We start from the raw sequence: 21,333 nt of genomic DNA on the forward strand, positions 1-21,333 counted from the left end.
TCACCAGTTTCATCATTATTCAAAATAAATTTTAACATTGTAATATCTGCTTTTATCCAGATTAGAAATTAAAACTATAAAAATTATAATTCATTCATACTTTATAACATCTTTCCATGATAACGACTAAAGCAGCTACAGCCTGAAGCTATAAAAACCCAAATTAAAGAATAAAGAACCTAACTCTTCAAAATACTTCATAGCATTTTACTTTCTTTAAGAAAACTAAGACATTCTTCCTCTGCACAGCAATACCTTACTTATCAAAGAAGCCTCAAAGGCAGTCACAATTCTATAACCATTGGAAGTCACACACATGCCCAATAAAATTCCTGATTTATGCAATCTTATTTCACATTTTTAAAGATTCAGTAAAGATTAGGAAGATAAGGGCTCACAAAAGAAGAAAGAAAACTGGGATAGCATTACTGGGATGGGAGGAGGGGAAGAGAATGACAAGCGGAAACAGACAACAGTAAGGGAAAAAAAAAATGTTGCAATCAAGAGACAGAGGACTGGCCTGCCTTTGAATATCACTCCAGCTACATCTTAGTTGTTGGTCTTCATCCACTGTCAACAGCCATTCTGGCTGCATTTCTGAACTGGGCTCTCATGGAGGTGATACATTCACCAGCCATCTTTAGGAAGGTAAATGATTAATTGCACTGTTTTCCCACTGCTGCAAGGACAATGAAAGGGAAAGTAAACTTGTGCACCTCATTTCAAATCTAGTTGTAATTTTCCACACAACAATAAACAGAAACATATACTTTAAGGTTATAAGGCCTTTCTTTTTATTCTTAACAAAAATGCATGTTGGTGTTTGGGAGTGTATGTGAGTGTTTGTGTGTTTGATATGTCTATGTGTTTTCATAGACAAAGGTAATGTAAAAATCCCATTCTCAAAATCATTAAGTGGTAGCAATTTCAATGTACATTAATTTTCTAACCACAAATATTTTAAGTGGAATGCTAACTTTTTTCTGAACATCTCATTTAATTAGAAATATTGAAACTCACCTAATAAACTTATACAGAAAAGCAATGCTACTTAAAATTATGATTTCTAAACATCAAAATCACCAGGACAATTTAATGTATAATCTTATGCAAATATCCTTAAACCCTAAAGGAGTATGGCCATTTTATTTCTTTGCCTTTGCAGTATGACAAAAATGAAGAGTTGGAAACATACTTTTGTGTGTTAGTGCTGTTGAACTTGGTTAAATTCATTTCCAACATATAAGAAACGAGTAATTTTACAAAGATAGTTCTAAAATGGGAAAGTACAAAGTATATGTTTTTGGAGGGACATGTAAGGAAGTTGAGAACAGAGATTAAAGAAAAACTATTACAGATACATTTCTTAACCCACCTGCTATCAGGTCATCAAGAGTGTCGGTAAGCGTCTGGGCTGGAGTTGCCACCATTAGTCCATCTGGTTCTTGAACTAACAGCCCCTGATCATGTCCAGTAATAGCAATCTGAGGCTGTCCTACAATCTGCTGATTACCTGATAATTTCTGAAGTTCAAGAGAATTTGTCCCGTTAGAACCTAAATCACTGGAAAAGTTACACTGTGGAGATGATAAAGGCTGGACCGGGACAAAATCAATTTGTTCTGCCGATGGTGGAGACTGTTGCTCATCGTCAACATCATTATCTTTAAATAAGATTGTGTCAACCTGAGGTAACTCTGAAAAGTGATCCTCTGGGAGACTACCATCTCCTTCCCCTTCTGGGAAGACTCCTCTATGAGAGCATTGCTGTTGTAGAGACACTGTGTCTTTCTGACCTTTGGTTTCCAAGTATTCTTTGGTAAATTGCTGCTGTGTTTTCATTTGCAACTGCCTTTCCACTTTCTGCAGTTCTTTCAGTATTTTCTTCTTCTTCTGGACTTGTTCTTCTCTGTTCTTTTTAAGTTCTTCTATCTTATCTTTGTTCAGAGGTTCACCTTGAATTAACTCCAATGACTTAAGCTGTGCTTTTTCAATAGCACTAATTCTTTGTCCCAGTTCATTCAGCTTGCCTTCAGTCTCCTCTACTATGCACTCCAAAGGCTGGTATGGGTGAAAAGGTGGCAGTAGGTCCTGATCTGCTACCTGCAGGGAACTGGACTTCTGCTTGGATGTACCTAAGCACATGAAAAATGTTTGAAAAAGTGCCACGCTAAAAAAAAAAAAAAAAAATCACTCCCTCCTCCCACACATATGGACCTCCCTCCCAAAACCCTTATAACTAATGCTGCAGAATGAATGTTCAAAGAGTCACACAAGTGTCAGGCCAATTAAAGCCTATACTAATCTATTTCACACAGCACATTCTAGGATGTTGCCAATTCAAAATGTGAATTTTTAAAAACCTTGTCTTTAGGATAGGAGGATTTTCAAAAATAAGAAAATTAAGGCAGAGAAAATAAAATAAAGAGGAAATAATCTCAAAATCCTTCTGATTAGATTGGATATTTAAAAAAGAACCTCTAGGAGTAACAAAATAGGGTTGAGGATACCATTAATGTTAGTTTCACTATTCATTTATAATAACTGTTCTTTTAACAACATGAACTATACAAGTAAAGCCTACTACAAGAGAATGAAGTTTGCACTTCAAAGTAAGCATAAGTGTTGAATATCAAGCTGGGAAAAAAAATTTCTCTTCCTATATGAAAACATAATGGAAATAATTTTTTCCAAGATGTATCTTTCTAAAATTCTCCACTAAGTATTTAACACTTCTGTACCCAAACATTACATTAAACTTACAGACAAAGGGCAATTATTCTAATTTCAAATAAAAACACTTCAAATAAAGTCTACCTATGAGAGAGGCAAAACCAGATAATGATAGCTATACTTCTTGGTAAATTTACTAAAACTCACTGCACTACATATCTAAAAGGAGTATGCTGTGTAAAACACTCTCAAAAAACAAAAAACATGTATGAAGACTAGGTAAAAAAAAAAAAACAAACAACTGTCCAGTTTTCTTGAGTGCAGTTAAGATACATGAATAACATGGCAATTTAATACTTTTATTTAAGGATTTATATTTACTCATTTGAAAGACAGAGGAGAGACAGATAAATCTTCTATCCTCTGGTTCACTCCCCAAATGCCTGCAACAACTGTAGCTAGGCCAGGCTGAAGCCAGGAGCCAGGAACTTCTTCCAGGTCTCCCATGTGGGTGCAAGGATCCAAGGACTTAATTTTTCCCTAAAAGTAAACTTCAGCCAAGTAATATTGTCTATATTCAACTTTATATTCCTATCTGAACAAAATGTCAGGTAAAGACTAGATTCACTACTTCTATAAGACCTTAAATCTGGGGTTGGTGTGGTGACATAGCAGGTTAAACTGCTACCTGTGTTGCTGGCATCCCATATGGGTGCCAGTTTGCATTCCGGCTGTTTCACTTTTGATCTAGCTCCCTGCTAATGGCCTGGGAAAAGCAGTGGAAAATGCGTCAAGTACGTGGGCCCCATGTGGGAGACAGGTAATAAGCTCCTGGTTCCTGGCTTCGGCCTGGCCCAGCGCCAGCCATTGCTGCCATCTGGGGAAGTAAACCAGCAGATGGAAGATCTCTTTTCTTTCTCTCTCTCTCTGTAACTCTAAAATAAAATAAATCTTTACAAAAAGGCCGTATATCCATGTTTTTTTGTTTGAAGTGTTCAATGACAATCAACAAGTAAGAAAAAGGAGATACACTGCTTTGACAAAGCAATGTATAAATCAACTTGCAGGGTAAATAAATTTTCAGCTGTGTAATAAAACTCAATGACATCAGCACAGAATTTTAGAAGTTCTGAGAAAACTGACTATTCCTTTACATTGTTAATTTCAAAATACCTTTCTACATTGAAGACTAACCAGACTGGACATTTACATATTTTGAATCTTTATAAAAAGATGACCCAAAATAAGAATGGGATTTTGAGGCCGGCGCCGTGGCTCAACAGGCTAATCCTCCGCCTTGCGGCGCCGGCACACCGGGTTCTAGTCCCGGTCGGGGCACCGATTCTGTCCCGGTTGCCCCTCTTCCAGGCCAGCTCTCTGCTGTGGCCAGGGAGTGCAGTGGAGGATGGCCCAAGTGTTTGGGCTCTGCACCCCATGGGAGACCAGGATAAGCACCTGGCTCCTGCCATCGGAACAGCGCGGTGCGCCGGCCGCAGTGCGCTACCGCGGCGGCCATTAGAGGGTGAACCAACGGCAAAGGAAGACCTTTCTCTCTATCTCTCTCTCTCTCACTGTCCACTCTGCCTGTCAAAAATAAAAAAAATAAAAAAAAAAAGAATGGGATTTTGAGGATAATAACAAGAATGTACCCAGCTTGTTAATAAATATGCAAGAAGCTTGAAGCACAAAATAACTAAGAATAATTTATTTAACTGGATAGGGGGACCTTCCCAGAACAAACATAGCATTAAATAATGTAAGACAATGAAAAGTAATGTACAAAAAGCAGTTCTTCCTCAAAGTGTGAATGGCTGAATGTCTGTAACCATGGAGTTGGTAGAATTGCCTAGATACAAATCAAAGCAGTAACCTAAGCTATAGTATCAAGAATAAACCAAGTTGGTGGGGAAAAAAATAGAATGTCCCCTAATCTTTCCTAGAAGCTGAAACAACACCAGTTATTCCATTCCCTTTGCTTCTCACTTTTCTCCCATCAACAAAACTACAAAAAGTTTATAGCATCAACCATGACATAAACAGCTTTTTTTTTTCTAATGCACAATGAGGGAATGGGGTGAACATATACAGGTCCAATATTTAGTTCACTGATGAAATGAGCTTAATTCTAGCATCTTTGTATCTAATCAGTATACTCTGCAATAGAAAAATAATGGCCAAAGTAAAACACGATATACAGAGGCTCTAGATTTGGTTTTATATATCCTTAGTTGGCTTTGTCTAATCAAATTGAAACCTTGCAATTCAATTTCTTCATTTTCTTAACATCACACAGTGCCCTACTAAAATATATTTTTTTAAAGATTTATTTATTTGCTATGGTGTAGTGGATAAAGCCTCTATGTATACTGCTGGTATCCCATATGGAAGCCGGTTTGTGTCCCAGCTGCTCCACTTCTAAGCCAGTTCCCTGCTAATGCACCTGGGAAAATAGCAGAATGCGGTCAAGTCCTTGGGCCCCTGTACCCATGTGAGAGACTGGGTTGAAGCTCATGGCTCCTAACTTCGGCATGTTCCAGCCCTGGCTGTTGTGGCCATTTGAGGGAGTGAACCAGTGAATGGAATAGTCTCTCTCTCTACCTTTGCCCCTCCTTCTCTGTAACTCTGACTTTCAAATAAATAAATAAATCTTAAAAAAAGGATTTACTGGGCCGGCACCATGGCTCACTTGGTTAATCCTCCGCCTGCGGCACTGGCATCCCATACGGGCGGGGCTGGGTTCTAGTCCCCCGTTGCTCCTCTTCCAGTCTAGCTCTCTGCTGCGGTCTGGGAAGGCAGTGGAGGATGGCCCAAGTGCTTGGGCTCCTGCACTCGCATGGGAGACCAGGAGGAAGCACCTGGCTCCTGGCTTTGGATCAGCACAGCGCCAGTCATAGCGGCCATTTGGGGACTGAACCAACGGAAGGAAGACCTTTCTCTCTGTCTCTCTATCTCACTGTCTAGAACTCTACCTGTCAAATTAAAAAAAAAAAAAAAAAAAGGATTTATTTATGTGAAAGGTAGAGGGACAAAGAGAAACAAATAGAGAAAAAAAGAGATCTTCAATCCACCAATCACTTAATAAATGCTGCAACAGTCAGGGATAGGACAGGCCAAAGCCAGGAGCTCTGTCCTGGTCTTCTACATAGATGGCAGAAGCCCATGTACTTGAGCCATCTTCCACTGCCTCCCCAGGTGTGTTAGCATGGAGCTGGATTGGAAGCAGAGCAGCTGAAACTCAGGCTAGCACTCTGATATAGACTGTTGGTGTTAAAAGGGCAGCTTAACCTGTAGTGCTAGAATATCAACATTGTCCTGGGTTTCAATATAAAATATTTCTTACTGCAGACATAATAAAAATGAAAGCCACTGGCCTAGAACTTACCCTTTTTTTCTTTATATCTAAATATTTGTGTCAAAATTTCCCAAAGTAACAGGGCACATTAAATGACTGACACAGCAATCTTTTAGCCAATATGTTTAAAAATAGAGGACCCAGGGGCTGGTGCTATGGTGTACTGGGCTAAGCCTCTGCCTGCAGCGTCGGCATCCCATATGGGTGCCAGTTCTAGTCCTGGCTGCTTCTCTTCTGATCCAGCTCTTTGCTATGGTCTGGGAAAGCAGTGGAAGATGGCCCAAGTGCCTGGGCCCCTGTACCCTCATGGGAGACAAGAAGCTCCCAGCTCCTGGCTTCTGATCGGCTCAGCTCCTGATGTTGCAGCAATCTGGGAAGTGTACCAGCATATGAAAGGCTTTTCTCTCTGTTTCACCCTCTCTCTGTAACAGAGAGACAGACAGACAGAAAGAAAGCAATCAAGCAAGCATCTATGTTACATACTAACAGATTAACTCAACCTTTACTCCTTGTACTATAAGCAGTTATATGTTAAAAGATACTATTGAATTCTATCCCGGTTGCTCCTCTTCCAGGCCAGCTCTCTGCTGTGGCCCGGGAAGGCAGTCAAGGATGGCCCAGGTGCTTGGGCCCTGCACCTGCATGGGAGACCAGGAGGAAGCTCCTGGCTCCTGGCTTTGGATCAGCGCAGCGCGCCGGCCGCAGCAGCCATTTGGGGGATGAACAAACGGAAAGGAAGACCTTTCTCTCTTTCTCTCTCTCATTGTCTAACTCTGCCTGTCAAAAAAAAAAATATATACTATTGAATTTGAGCATGTCTCTCTCTCACTAACTCTGCCTGTCAAAAAAAATATATACTATTGAATTTGAGCATATGTAAATTCACAAATTCACAGGAGCATGATTATGTAGTAGAAATTGTAGAGAATATTAGTAACAAAATTTCCTGAGGAACATTCAGATTCACTCACTGCATCTTTCACTTTTCTATATAATTTTAATGAGTTTATATAAAATGTGAATTCCATGTTATCTACTCTAACAAATTCTGAAATATAAAGCAATATACTAATTCTTCTTTTCTTTAGATTTATTTATTTATTTACTGAAAGTCAGATTACACAGAGAAGGAGAGGCAGAGAGAGAGAGAGGTCCTCCATCCACTGGCTCACTCCCCAAATGGCCACAACAGCCAGATCTGTGCCTATTCGAAGCAAGGAGCCAGGAGCTTCCTCTGGGTCTCCCAACCGGGTGCAGGGGCCAAGGACTTGGGCCATCCTTTACTGTATTCCCAGGTCAGCAGAGAGCTGGATCCGAAGTGGAGCAGCTGAGACTCAAACCAGTGCCCATATGGGATGCTGGTACCGCAAGCGGCAGCCCTACCCACTATGCCACCGCACCGGCCCCCTAATTCAATTTTTTTTTTTTTTTGACAGGCAGAGTGGACAGTGAGAGAGAGACAGAGAGAAAGGTCTTCCTTTGCCGTTGGTTCACCCTCCAATGGCCGCCGCGGCCGGCGCACCATGCTGATTCGAAGGCAGGAGCCAGGTGCTTATCCTGGTCTCCCATGGGGTGGAGGGCCCAAGCACTTGGGCCATCCTCCACTGCACTCCCTGGCCACAGCAGAGAGCTGGCCTGGAAGAGGGGCAACCGGGACAGAATCCGGTGCCCCGACCGGGACTAGAACCCGGTGTGCCGGCGCCACAAGGTGGAGGATTAGCCTATTGAGCCAGGGCGCCGGCCCCTAATTCAATTCTTTACACTTAAACTTCTATCTTCAATCTCTTTCTCACCACTCTGGAATAATACTTCTTGGTTAACATTTTTAAACATTCTTTTTCATCACAATATCTCTCTTCTTAAAAATTCTTAATAATTTTCTTCTGCCTTCAAGATAATCTATATTCTTGGCCTGTCACTAAATTCATGCAACAACTACTTGAATCTCTAACACAAGTAAGGCATGGTGGACCACACAGAGATAAGCAATGTAAATCCTGCCCTTGAGGAGCTTACAGTCTAAGAAGGGAGATAACATCCCACAGAAATTCTTATACTATACAAAGATTTTCATCAAAGAACTTTCTGTGTTGATGAGGAATTTAAGGCAACCTGGGTACCCACCCATTACCGGGAGAAAGAAAAGGTAAAATACGGAGGATACAAAAGGTAAAGTATTGTGCTGCAGGTATAAATAATCTAGAGATAGACACATGGACAGATCGTAAAAACAGTGTTGAGTAAAAAAGTAAAAAACAAAGGGCATCTACAGCACAACACCATTTATACAAATTTAAAATATACACAAAGTAGTAAACATTTTATAAGAACTTGTAAGAACAAAAGGCTGTGCACATCAAAAACTTTAGAATGACTGCTTATGGGAAAAGTAGGAGAATACAAAGAGGGATAAAAGAGAATAAACAAAACAAAAATCAATCAATGATTATGAAGCACCAAGAACTGAGTATAACTGATATAGCTGTCTGTATTTGGGGTCCAAAGGAGAAAGGAATGTGTGGGAATGACAAGAGCCAGAAGGATGCCAATAAAATACCACAGAAATTCAGAGAAAAGAAATTAATACTCTAGCGGGCTTGAGGTGTGTTTTATGTTTCCTGTCATTATTTCAATGTTCTGTAGCAGATTAGGGCTAAGCTATAAGTTTTGCAGATCAAAATGAGTCTTCTTTACCAGTTAGATGCAAAAAGCAGGAGTATGTATCTGGTCCTGTGGTTAAGATCTTCATGTTCCACACTGGAGTGCCTAGGTCTGATAGTCAATCCCTCTCCTAACTCCACTTTCTTCAAATAGACCCTGGAAGGCACCATGTGTGAGACCTGGACTGAGTTTTTCAGTTCTACATTTAGCACTTAGGCCAGGTGGGCCCAGGTCACTGTGAGCATCTGGGGAATGAACCAGTACATGGCAACTCTCTCACTCAAATAAATAAATAAATAACAAATGTGGCTGCAATCAACAGTTTACACAACTGACTTTAAAAGGCAAAGGTTTTACATTAACTCACTTATTCTTTCCAACCTAATATTTATAACTATAATTAATAAAGCTAAATAATGCTAGAAAACTGAACACACCACTCTCAGTTTTATATTTTGTTAGAGGTGATACTGAGGCCTATGTGAAATGCCACTTAGAATCTTGAATTTTTTTTAAGGATTTATTTATTTATTTGAAAGTCAGAGTTACAGAGAGATAATGAAGGAAGGAGGTAGAGGGAGGGAGAGAGAAAAAAATGGTCTTCCACTGATCAGTTCACTCCCCAAATTGTTTCAATGGCACAGACTGGGCCAGGTCAAATCCAAGAGCCTGGAACTCCATCTGGTTCTCCCATGTAGTGCAGGGGCCCAGGTACTTGGGTCATCTTTTCTGCTGCCTTCCCATGAGCATTAGCACAGAGCTGGATCAAAAGTAGAAGAGCCAGACCGCACTCTGGTGGTGATATGGGAATGTCAGCCCTTAGAATCTTAAATTCTTGAAGATCGGCCGGCGCCGTGGCTTAACAGGCTAATCCTCCACCTTGCGGCGCCGGCACACCGGGTTCTAGTCCCAGTCGGGGTGCCGGATTCTATCCCGGTTGCCCCTCTTCCAGGCCAGCTCTCTGCTGTGGCCCGGGAAGGTAGTGGAGGATGGCTCAGGTCCTTGGGCCCTGCACCCGCATGGGAGACCAGGAGAAGCACCTGGCTCCTGGCTTCAGATCAGCGCGATGTGCTAGTCGCAGCGGCCATTGGAGTGTGAACCAACGGCAAAAAGGAAGACCTTTCTCTCTGTCTCTCTCTCTCACTATCCACTCTGCCTGTCAAAAAAAAAAAAAAAAAAAAAAAAATTCTTGAAGATCAACAATTGATAAATGAGATTAACTGCCTCAACCAGGAGGATATGGATCAAGAAGGATAGAGCTTACAAAATGGTATATATGGGGCATGAAAGAAGATTATCTGTTTTTAACAAAGAAGTCAAGTGCACAGAGATGCAGATCCTTGTGAAGACCCTGAAGGGCAAAACCATCGCCCTCAAGAGTGTCAAAGCCAAAATCCAAGACAAAGAGAACATCCTGCCTGACGAGCAGCATCTGATATTTGCTGGCAAACAGCTGGCAGATGGCCATACTCTTTCCTACTATAATATCCAGAATGAGTCCACCCTGCAGCCAGTGCTTCACTTTTAAGGAGACATCATCGAGTCCTCCCTCCCTCAGCTCAGGCTGCAGTATAAATGCAACAAGATCATCTGCAGCCTTACACTTGCCTTCACGACTCTGCTGTCAACTGCCACAAGAAGAAATGTGGTCACACCAACAACTTCCTCCCTGACAAAGTCAAATAAGGACCCTCCCCCACAGGGTAGCCTCCTGCTCAAGCACCATGAGCAACCTCAATAATGACTGCCTTTTGTTAAGTGGATGAGTAAAACAAACAAAGGAAAGAATATCTGAATAGGGTGTATGTCAAATTCATGGGTAATATTTAAGGGTGTATGCAGGGGCCAGTGCTGTGGCGTAGCAGGTAAAGCCACCACCGTCTGCAGTGCCAGCATCCTATGGGGGGCCAGTTCCAGATCCTGCTGCTCCACTTCCAATCCAGCTCTCTGATATAGCTTGGGAAGGCAGTAGAAGATGGCCTAAGTGCCTGGGCTTCTGTACCCGCATGGGAGACCCAGAAGAAGCTCCTGGCTTCAGATCATCCTAGCTCCAGCAGTTACGGCCATTTGGGAAGTGAACCAGCAGATGGAAGCCCCCCTCCCCCCCCCCCGCCCCGCCTCTGCCTGTCTGTAACTCCGCCTTTCAAATAAATAAATACATCTTTTTAAAAAGGAAAAAAAATTAAGGGTACAAATATATTTTAAAAGGATGAGAATATAAGTCATAAAAGGATTTATTTATTTGAAACAAACAGTAAAATGAAAGACCTTGAAAGGACTAATTGCTAGAAGAGGAAGAGTCCTGAAGAATAAGAATCTAACTATTTCTAATTATATATACTACAGAGAAGTAATATATGGACTGAGAAAACTCAAAACAGTAAAGCAGCAATTTTATTACTCAAAGGAGCTGGAGATTTAAAAGACAATTTCAGTAGAAAAAGAAATACTATATCTTTAATTACTTAAGATAGGCTTTTTCCTATCTTGGTAATTCATTGTGTGCTTTTAAATCATCAGTTGGTTTTTCCTAACTTATAGCCCCAAAATATTCTGTGATAAATATGGTTTGTACTAAAATGACACCTTAACACCATGTAATATAAGCTTGGTCCTGCATAAATAATCGTTAGGTTGGCAATGCCACTTGGGAGCTGGGCAACAGAACACCCATAAGTGTCTGGATACAAGTATTTTTTTTCTTCCTTAACAATTTAGTAAAATGAAAGATTGCTTAGGGTTAGTTCATTACTACACTATTCAGCAAAAAATAAAACATTAAAGAAAATAAGATACTCTGTGTAAGACACTTATGTAAGACACATATGTAAGGAAAAATGACACTTGAGTATCAACTTAAAATCACTACGCAAACATTTCAGTTTGCTTACATATTAACTTAAAAATATTTCATTTTCTATCTACAGATAATTTATCTAGCATATTCCTCTGTCATTTTATTGACTCTATGTTCATTTTAAAAATTATTTCTTTTTCCCAAGCCACAGGGTTTAGCCAAACAAAAACAACAAAAATAGTGTCCATCTGGTTTTAAATATTTTAATAATGTCTATCAACTGGTTATGATGTTCAGATTAAATTATTAAGATTAATTTTTAAAAAGCAGGAAAAGTTTGAATAGTTAAGTATCCAATAGAAAATCGCTAGAATTATCTGAAGTTAGAGAGACTACAGATAGATATTTCGTATCTGAAATTAATACTTTAGAATCTAAGCAATCTTTGGCAAAGGCCTATAATACTGTTACTAAAATTGGCATAATTTGAAAGAAGTTTGTTTGTTGTTTTAACAGCCGCCTATACTTAATTTTTCTTAAATTATAGCATTAAAGATACTAAAAAAACCTATCTCACTGTGATTTCAATATGTTAAAACATATTACTATACACTGAATGAACTATGCTCATATCTTTCTTTTTAAGAGAAGTATTTTTTAATCTATAAATAAAGATAACAGAAAAATATCAGAGCTCTAAACCCGAGTTCCTCTTGGTAACCATTTGGATCTTATTTATATATATACTATGATAGTTACTTATCCAGGTTCACATATTGACAGATGTTAATCTACCACCTTCAGCATCACCCAAGTGAAAATGAATTTAATCAAATCAGTGATACAGATTTAGGTAGACAGCAAATAAGCATCTTCATTTCTCATAATACAATATTGTTTACCTAAAGAATTATCAAATGGAAAATGAATGTCCAATAAATTCTTGCTACTTTAATATTATCAGGAACTTAGTTTGCCTAAGTATTTTCATCTATGCCAGATATAGGGTAAACCCAGCAATACATTAACAGAAAAACAGTAAGCCTTTTTCCTAGTACTTATAGCTTTACTATTTTAAATAGCCTAAGAATATTTAATTTGTGAGAATTATCTACCTCAATAACAAAAACTATATAGTATTGCATATCATTAGCTTTAAAGCACTTTATTTCTTAATTAGGTTAAAAATAAATATTTTAAGGAAGACAATTTAATAGCTAACCTTTCTGTACTCCTATAAGGGCAGGAGAGTTCTCCTGCAAAGTTCTGTCAGGTTCCTGTGGAGGTACAACCATGGCAAGTGTATGCACTGGTACACGTGGAACCTAAAAAATCAACTTACAAAAAAAATATCTCAGATCAAGGAAGAAAACAAGGAACCATAAATAAAACAATGATGCTGTTTTAGATTTTCATCATATACCACCACTTTCACTGTATTTCTTAGAGCTTAAAAATACAAGCTTCACTTCAGCAAAGGAATAATTTCTGAGAAAATTTATTGGGCAGATTAATCAAACTATAATTACATAGATTATTATGAGTGAAAGAAACTAAATGGAATTAACAGTACTCTCTTGCTAAAGCGAATGTCTTGTTAGTCCCAATTATACCTTGGAGTACAAGTCGAATATTCAGTATTCACTTGCCAATTTACTCATGTTCAAATTCTACATGGGTCAAAAGAAAAATAAAAACCAACGTATTTCCTGACTTAAGGTATGTTAGAAGTTCTCAAAATAACTGTAGAACAGAAATTGAGATTCCAACGAAATGAATACACTTAAGTGTTTTCTCTGTAATCTTTCCATAATTTCAGATAGTTACTTTAAAAAATTTTTGAATCAAGTAGCCTGGCCAATTACACCTTCTTGGTTGACAAAAGTCATTATCACTAAGATAATTAAAACTCCCTTGTGAGGTATTAAGGAAAAAACTTCCTTTTGGTTCAAGATCACACTCAAAGATCTCATTAAAAAACAAAGAAAAAAACTTACTTGTAGCATGACAACAACTTGGAATATTTATATTAATGTTTGATATTAAGTGATTTCTAAAAACCCCTATTTTAACTAAATGAGATAATAAACACTCCATGTATCTTGAAGAAAAACAAATCTTAAAAAGAATTTAGCATCATGATCACCTTAGTATGTAACAGAAAACAAACTCATTTTGCTTAAAACCAGATTCAAATAAAAACTTCCAATCACTTTGAAGAATATTTATATTAACAAATAAGCTCTGTTTTACTTTACCTGAGATTGATCTTGAGAAGGTGGGGTAAGCTGAGATACATCGGTAGTAGGAACTGACAGAACATTATTTGGATAATCCAATAGATAAGAAACAACATTAGTATGACCACCCTTTGCTGCTTCAATGAGCATTGTGGAGCCATCCTGAGAAAAATTTAACATCATAATTAATTCTTTACAAATATATTCTTATAATTTGATTTATATACACATTTAATTTCTTAGCAGCTTGCACAAATCAAATATTTAAACAATAAGCAATAAGTACTAAGATATAAAACGTGTTTCTATAATAATGTATATTACTTGTTTGACTATTTTACAGTAAAATACCTTGAGTCGATGAGTAGGATCAGCACCATGAGCCAAGAGTAGTTCAACTACTGCCAGGTGGCCCCCTGCACATGCCAACGACACTACTGTATGGTCATTATTGGCTGTAGCCCTATTCACATTGGCACCTTCAAATAAAAATAAACAACAATCTTAGAAAAGAGTGAAATCAGGCCAGTGCACAAATAGTAACATTTTAAAGATCTTTTTAGTATAACAGATAAAAAAAAGTACATGAATCAAAAAGGTATAGTTCACAAATTGTTCACAAAGTGAACACACCTGTGTAACCAGCACCCAGATCAAGAAACAGGACATTCTCCACATACCAAAGTTCCATCTTGTGCCCCCTTTCAGTCAGTACCTCCCCACAAGAGTAACTACTACCCTGACTTTCAAACTGGTTTTAGTTTTTGAGTTTTTATGAATGAAATCATACAAGGTACTCTTTTGTGTCTGGCTTCTTTCGCTCAATATTATATTTGTGAGATTCATCCACATTGTTGCGTGTAGTTGCAGCTCGTTCATTCAATATCACTTTTAAAATGGAAAATCTAGAAGACTAAGATTGATAAATACATACAGGTTAACGTAAGCATCAAGTAATACCATTGTATGTAATTCTCAAAATGTTTCAAAGACACTTTTGACCTAGAAAGTGGCAAAACAGCCAGATCTGAAAGTAGAGAAACAGATGTTTTTAAACCTGTAGTTAAGTGACACATAATTCCTTATGTCATGGATTTTAAGGGCCAGACAACATGGATATGGAGAAGACAGAAGATTATCCAAAGGCTATTTAGTAAGTTGTTCAACAGCTTTGTACAAAAGGACCTGAAGAAAATCTAAATACACATTATTTTCTTAGCCTCTTTTTTTAAAATTATTTTTATATTTTAAGAAAGGAAGGTCCAAGTACAGGAAGGGCATAGAACTCTCTCTCTTTTTTTTTTAATTTGACAAGTAGAGTTATAGACAGTGAGAGAGACAGAGAGAAAGGTCTTCCTTGCATTGGTTCACTCCCCAAATGGCCACTACAGCTGGAGCTACGCCAGTCTGAAGCCAGGAGCCAGGTGCTTCTCCTGGTCTTCCATGCAGGTGCAGGGGCAGGGGCCCAAGCAGTTGGTCCATCCTCCACTGCCCGCCTGGGCCACAGCAGAGAGCTGGACTGGAAGAGGAGCAACCGGGACTAGAATCCGGAGCCCATATGGGATGCGGGCGCCGCAGGCGAAGGATTAACCAAGTGAGCCAAGGCACCAGCCTCCTGCCTCTTTTTTAAAAAATGATTTTTGAGGCCGGTGCCGTGGCTTAACAGGCTAATCCTCCGCCTTGCGGCGCCAGCACACCGGGTTCTAGTGCCGGTCGGGGTGCCGGATTCTATCCCGGTTGCCCCTCTTCCAGGCCAGCTCTCTGCTATGGCCTGGGAAAGCAGTGGAGGATGGCCCAAGTCCTTGGGCCCTGTACCCACATGGGAGACCAGGAGAAGCACCTGGCTCCTGGCTTCGGATCAGCACGATGAGCTGGCAGGAGGGTGAACCAACAGCAAAAGGGAAGACCTTTCTCTCTGTCTTTCTCACTATCCACTCTGCCTGTTTAAAAAAAAAAAAAAAAAAAAAAAAGATTTTTGACCCCTTGATAAAGCACTGGTTTTTAGTTCAGCTATAATTTCTAAAGTTTTCAGCTAGAAAGCTTATTATGAATATGCATTCTTCATTAATTTTAGACTCATTTATCTAAAAGGAAAATAAGCCAATAGGTGAAACAACTATTTTAATTTATTTAATTTTCAGAAAACATCCAGATGTACCTAATCCTAACTTCTCAAAAGAACTTTTTGGAAAGATTAAGACAAAGCAATGAACATCCTTACATGAGCAACATGAGATTATTTTTAAAGTTGTTAACCATAAAACTAGATGGTAGTATTGTTTAGCAATTACTATAACCTAGAAAGGCTATAATCAATGTTTGGGTATGATCAGATGCCCTTTTTTAGTAAAGAGGCATAAAAGAGTTCAAAAAGTTAGTCATCTATTTCTCACTTCTGTGTGGTTGAGGTAAATAGGTATCACAGATAATATTATAAAACATTATGTAAAAATAAATACCTTAATTGGCAATAAAAATGTAATATAAAGCAAATCAACCTAGTTTATCTAATTAAAGAAGAAAATAAGTATCTCTAAAAGACAAAATTTCACACTACTTTTTGTTTTACACTACCTTTTTTGTTTTTTAAAGATTTATTTATTTGAAAGGCCAGTTATACAGAGAGAGAAGGGAGAGAGAGAGATTGATCTTCCATCTCCTGGTTCACTCCCCAGATGGCTGCAACAGCCAGGGCTAGGCCAGGCTGAAGCTAGGAGCCAGGAGCTTCCTACTGGTCTTTCACATGGGTGCAGGGGTCCAAGCACCATGCCATCTTCCACTGCTTTCCCCTTTAGCAGGGAGCTGGACTGGAAGTAGAGTAGCTGGGACAAGAACTGGCGCCCATATGGGATGCTAGTGTTGCAGGCAGTGCCTTAACCTGCTATTATGCCACAATGCCAGTCCCTACACTGCTTTTTTTTTTTTTTTTTTTTTTTGACAGGCAGAGTGGACAGTGAGAGAGAGAGACAGAGAGAAAGGTCTTCCTTTTGCTGTTGGTTCACCCTCCAATGGCCGCTGTGGCCGGCGCGGTGCAGCCGGCGCACCGCGCTGATCTGATGGCTGGAGCCAGGTGCTTATCCTGGTCTCCCATGGGGTGCAGGGCCCAAGCACTTGGGCCATCCTCCACTGCACTCCCTGGCCACAGCAGAGAGCTGACCTGGAAGAGGGGCAACCGGGACAGGATCGGTGCCCCGACCAGGACTAGAACCCAGTGTGCCGGCGCCGCAAGGCAGAGGATTAGCCTATTGAGCCGCGGCGCCGGCCCTTACACTGCATTTTTAATGTTATAAAATATCAGAACTCTGTCAGACTACAGATGCAAAATTTTTATTTTAAATGATACCACCTGAGTAGATCTTTCTCGTATTTTACTATCCTGTCCTAGGTTCTTTTATAAGATATCAGAGTACTTCTGACACTATTACAAAGAGTCAAATGAAATTCCTGACATTAGCATTTTTGACCTGTAAAATGACAAGTTTATATAGCTTGAGCTAATACGAGTTCAGCATCATTTTTTTCTATAGTAAAGAGCCTCCAACTAATTCTTCACCCATCACCTGAACGTCTTTGCTTAAATATATTCTCGTATACCAGAGATTTTTTTAGAGGAATATAAAAATAAATAAGATCCTTGGATACTCAGTTAATTAAAATGTACCACAAGAAGTACCACCATAGCAGACTTTCTCTCTGTGCTTCACCTCTACATCCAAAAGAAATGCCTATCATTAAGTGTTGAACATTTACATGAACACAGCTAGACACTTCACATTTGGCTTTTCCAATTTTAGGGAGTAATCAATCATATGCCATTTTATTGACAGAAAAAAAATTTTTTTTTTTTTTTTGACAGGCAGAGTAGACAGTGAGAGAGAGAGACAGAGAGAAAGGTCTTCCTTTTTGCCGTTGGTTCACCCTCCAATGGCCGCCGCGGTTGGCGCACCGCGCTGATCCGATGGCAGGAGCCAGGTGCTTCTCCTGGTCTCCCATGGGGTTCAGGGCCCAAGGACTTGGGCCATCTTCCACTGCACTCCCTGGCCACAGCAGAGAGCTGGCCTGGAAGAGGGGCAACCAGGACAGAATCCGGTGCCCCGACCGGGACTAAAACCTGGTGTGCCGGCGCCGCAAGGCGGAGGATTAGCCTAGTGAGCCACGGAGCCGGCCTTATTGACAGAAATTTAAAACCCAAAACTACTAAAATTCCTTTACCTCACAAATTCTATGCTAGATTAACAAAATAAACCAACAAAAGACTAGAATACAACAGTTATATTTTAGGAAAGCAGTTTTAACATAAACTGCAAACATCTTGAATTTTTTTTCTAGAAATTGCAGCCTCTTAGAAAAGATTACTTGTATTTTCCTTACCTTTACTAATAAGAAACTGCACAGTACACAAATGACCAGCTCTTGCAGCTTTCATCAAAGGGGTTCTTCCACCTTCAGATTCATGCTCCTGTTAAAGAAACAGAAAAAATAATCCATCAAGGCCAACTGATTAATCACCTTTTAAACATTTAGTACTGTTAGAGAAATAATAAGAATGTAATACTCAGTGTTGCCACTCATATTATCTATCTTAATTCCTTCAAATATTTGGAATTAATAGTATATCTTTTTTTGAACAAGTTCTGTTTTATATACCGAACAATAACCAGTTAAGATAATACTAATGTTTACTACTTAGTAGAAATGACCGCATACTTCTAATTCAAAGGCTAAAAATATGTTTTCCCAACGATTTATGTGAACTATGATTAGAAGGACCTAGATCTAATATCACAAGCCAAAAAGAGCTCTCTCAACAGAAACAAATCCCTTAGGAGAAACTATGGTATTTTAGGGATAAAAAGGAAAAGAAAAAGATATCAATAGGCATATATTTTTTAAATAGTAGGAATTAAATACCAGAACAGTATAGTCAAAAGTAAAAGATGGAGGGCTGGCACCGTGGCTTAACAGGCTAATCCTCCACCTTGCGGCGCCGGCACACTGCGTTCTAGTCCCGGTCGGGGTGCCGGATTCTATCCCGGTTGCCCCTCTTCCAGGCCAGCTCTCTGCTATGGCCCGGGAAGGCAGTGGAGGATGGCCCAAGTGCTTGGGCCCTGCACCCGCATGGGAGACCAGGAGAAGCACCTGGCTCCTGGCTTCGGATCAGCGCGATGTGCCGGCCACAGCGGCCATTGGAGGGTAAACCAACAGCAAAAGGAAGACCTTTCTCTCTGTCTCTCTCTCTCACTATCCACTCTGCCTGTCCAAAAAAAAAAAAAAAAATCCTTATTGTATGAATTGTACTGAAAAATAAAAAAATAAAAATAGTGAGAGAGGGAGACAGAGAGAAAGGTCTTCCTTTTCTAAATGTGTCAGATCAAAAAATATTTTGTTGATTCGTGATTTTAAAGCAAAAGATCAGACAATGTAACTCAAATGAAAAAGAGTTTGAGAGTCTCTTAGGAATTTTTTGTGGCCTGAAACATGTACAATTTTTATAATGTTCCATTTATTATAAAAAGTACATTTACTGGAAACAGAGAGATCTCTGTAACATTAAAACAATGTTTCTTTTTAAGAAAAAATTTATGTTATTATTTGAAAGCAGAGAAACAATCTCCTATCTGCTGGTTCACTCTCCAAAAGGCCACAACCACTAGGGTTGGGCCAGGCTGAAGCCAGGAGCCTGAAATCCCATCCAGGCCTCCCACAAGGAAGGCAGGGATCTATCTACACATTTGGGCCATCTTCTGCTGCTTTCCTAGGTTCATTAGCAGAGAGCCAGATTGGAAGCCTATCAGTCAGGACTCAAACCTTGTATTCTGATATGGGATCATTGTTTACCCCACTGTACCACAATATCAAAATTTTTTTTTTGACAGGCAGAGTTAGTGAGAGAGAGAGAGACAAAGAGAAAGGTCTTCCTTCTGTTGGTTCACCCCCCAAATGGCTGCTACAAAGCCAGGAGCCTGGTGCTTCCTCCTGGTCTTCCATGCGGGTGCAGGACCCAAGCACTTGGGCCATTCTCCACTGCCTTCCCAGACCACAGCAAAGAGCTGGACTGGAAGAGGGGCAACTGGGACAGAATCTGGCGCCCCAACTGGGACTAGAACCTGGGGTGCCAGCGTCGCAGGTAGAGGATTAGTCAAGTGAGCCGCAGCGCTGGCCCAACTGTACCATAATATCAACTCTAATTTTTCTATCAGTTTCATAGGGAAGAATGAGAAAAAAATCCTACCACTAAAAACGTGTATGTGATCATTTTCCTTGTAATTTTACAGTTTTCTATTTTATTTGGAGGGTAGATTGTTAAGTTATTGATAAGTAACTTTTGTCAGTTAGAGGAATACCCTCTGAAAGTATTTTGGCTCAAAATTCAATTGTCTGATATTTATATTGCCTTACATAACTTTTTTTCTATCTTCTTTTTGTTTACTCTTTCACTGTCATTTTGCTCTAGGTTTATGTCCTGAAAACAGCATTTGTTAGACTTTCATTTTGAATCTTATTCAAAAGTCTGCCCTTTAACAGAATTCAATAGATTGTTTTTGTTCTGATTACTTGTAAATTTTTCTAAAAAAGTCTATAGTTACACTTTACCTTTTCCTTTACCTTTACAACAAAAGGACTCTGGGTCAGCTTTTTTTTTGGACAGGCAAAGTGGACAGTGAGAGAGAGAGAGACAGAGAGAAAGGTCTTCCTTTTGCTGTTGGTTCACCCTCCAATGGCCGCTACGGCCGGAGCACCGCGCTGTTCCAAAGGCAGGAGCCAGGTGCTTCTCCTGGTCTCCAGTGGGGTGTAGAGCTCAAGCACTTGGGCCATCCTCCACTGCACTCCCGGGCCATAGCAGAGAGCTGGCCTGGAAGAGGGGCAGCCAGGACAGAATCTGGCACCTGACGGGGACTAGAACCCGGTGTGCCAGCGCCGCTAAGCAGAAGATTAGCCTGTTGAGCCTTGGCGCCGGCCTTAGGTCAGCTTTTTAACCTTGTAACATATCTTTCTGAATTTACTGCGTCTGCTATCTGGAATTTTAGTAGCACTTTGATTTTAAGATTACAAATTTACATCTTTTTTAAAAAAAGGTTTATTTGTTTATTTCAAAGAGTTACAGAGTGAATGACAGATCTTCCATCTGCTGGTTCACTCCCCAAATGGCTTCAACAGCCAGGTCTAAGCCAGGATGATGCTAGGAACCAGAAGCCTCCTCCAGCTCTCCCACTTGGGTTCAGGGTCCCAAGCACTTTAGCTGGGAGCTGGATCAGAAGAAGAGCAGCCTGGTCCTGAACCGGGACCCTATGGGATGTCGGCATTGCAGGTGGCGGCTTTACCCAATATACCACGATGTTGGCTCCTATTTAAATCTTGTTAAAATTTGTTATTAAAAGATTCACTTATTTTTTCAAAGACAAGAATTAGAGAGAGAGAGAAGAGCGAAAGGTATCTTTCATCTTTTGGTTCACTCCCCAAATAGCCACAATGGCTGGGGCTGGGGCAGACTGAAGCCAGGAGCCTGCAACTCTAACCTAGTCTCACATGGGTGCAGGAGGCAAGGACTTGAGTCACCTTCAATTGGTTGCTTTCTCAGATGCATTAGCAGGGAGCTGGCTCAGAAGCTGA

At 39.9% G+C, this 21,333-nt stretch overlaps 1 protein-coding gene across 7 annotated transcripts in view; it reads right to left on the bottom strand.

Moving 5' to 3' along the window:
- Positions 1-21,333, bottom strand: part of ANKHD1 (ankyrin repeat and KH domain containing 1) — a 149,632-nt gene that overhangs the window by 44,543 nt on the left and 83,756 nt on the right. For 6 of the 7 annotated variants that reach the window (XM_062189010.1, XM_062189011.1, XM_062189009.1 and 3 more), the window contains exons 11-15: positions 18,094-18,181; positions 14,074-14,201; positions 13,741-13,884; positions 12,705-12,807; positions 1,376-2,134 (exon numbers count right to left, since the gene is read on the bottom strand). In XM_062189010.1, coding sequence (XP_062044994.1) covers positions 1,376-2,134; positions 12,705-12,807; positions 13,741-13,884; positions 14,074-14,201; positions 18,094-18,181 — 1,222 coding nt within the window. The remainder of the gene's footprint in view (positions 1-1,375; positions 2,135-12,704; positions 12,808-13,740; positions 13,885-14,073; positions 14,202-18,093; positions 18,182-21,333) is intronic. The other variant, XM_062189014.1, reaches the window with a different exon arrangement.

The sequence above is a fragment of the Lepus europaeus genome, chromosome 4 (assembly GCF_033115175.1).
Source record: "Lepus europaeus isolate LE1 chromosome 4, mLepTim1.pri, whole genome shotgun sequence".
Lineage (NCBI taxonomy): Eukaryota > Metazoa > Chordata > Mammalia > Lagomorpha > Leporidae > Lepus > Lepus europaeus.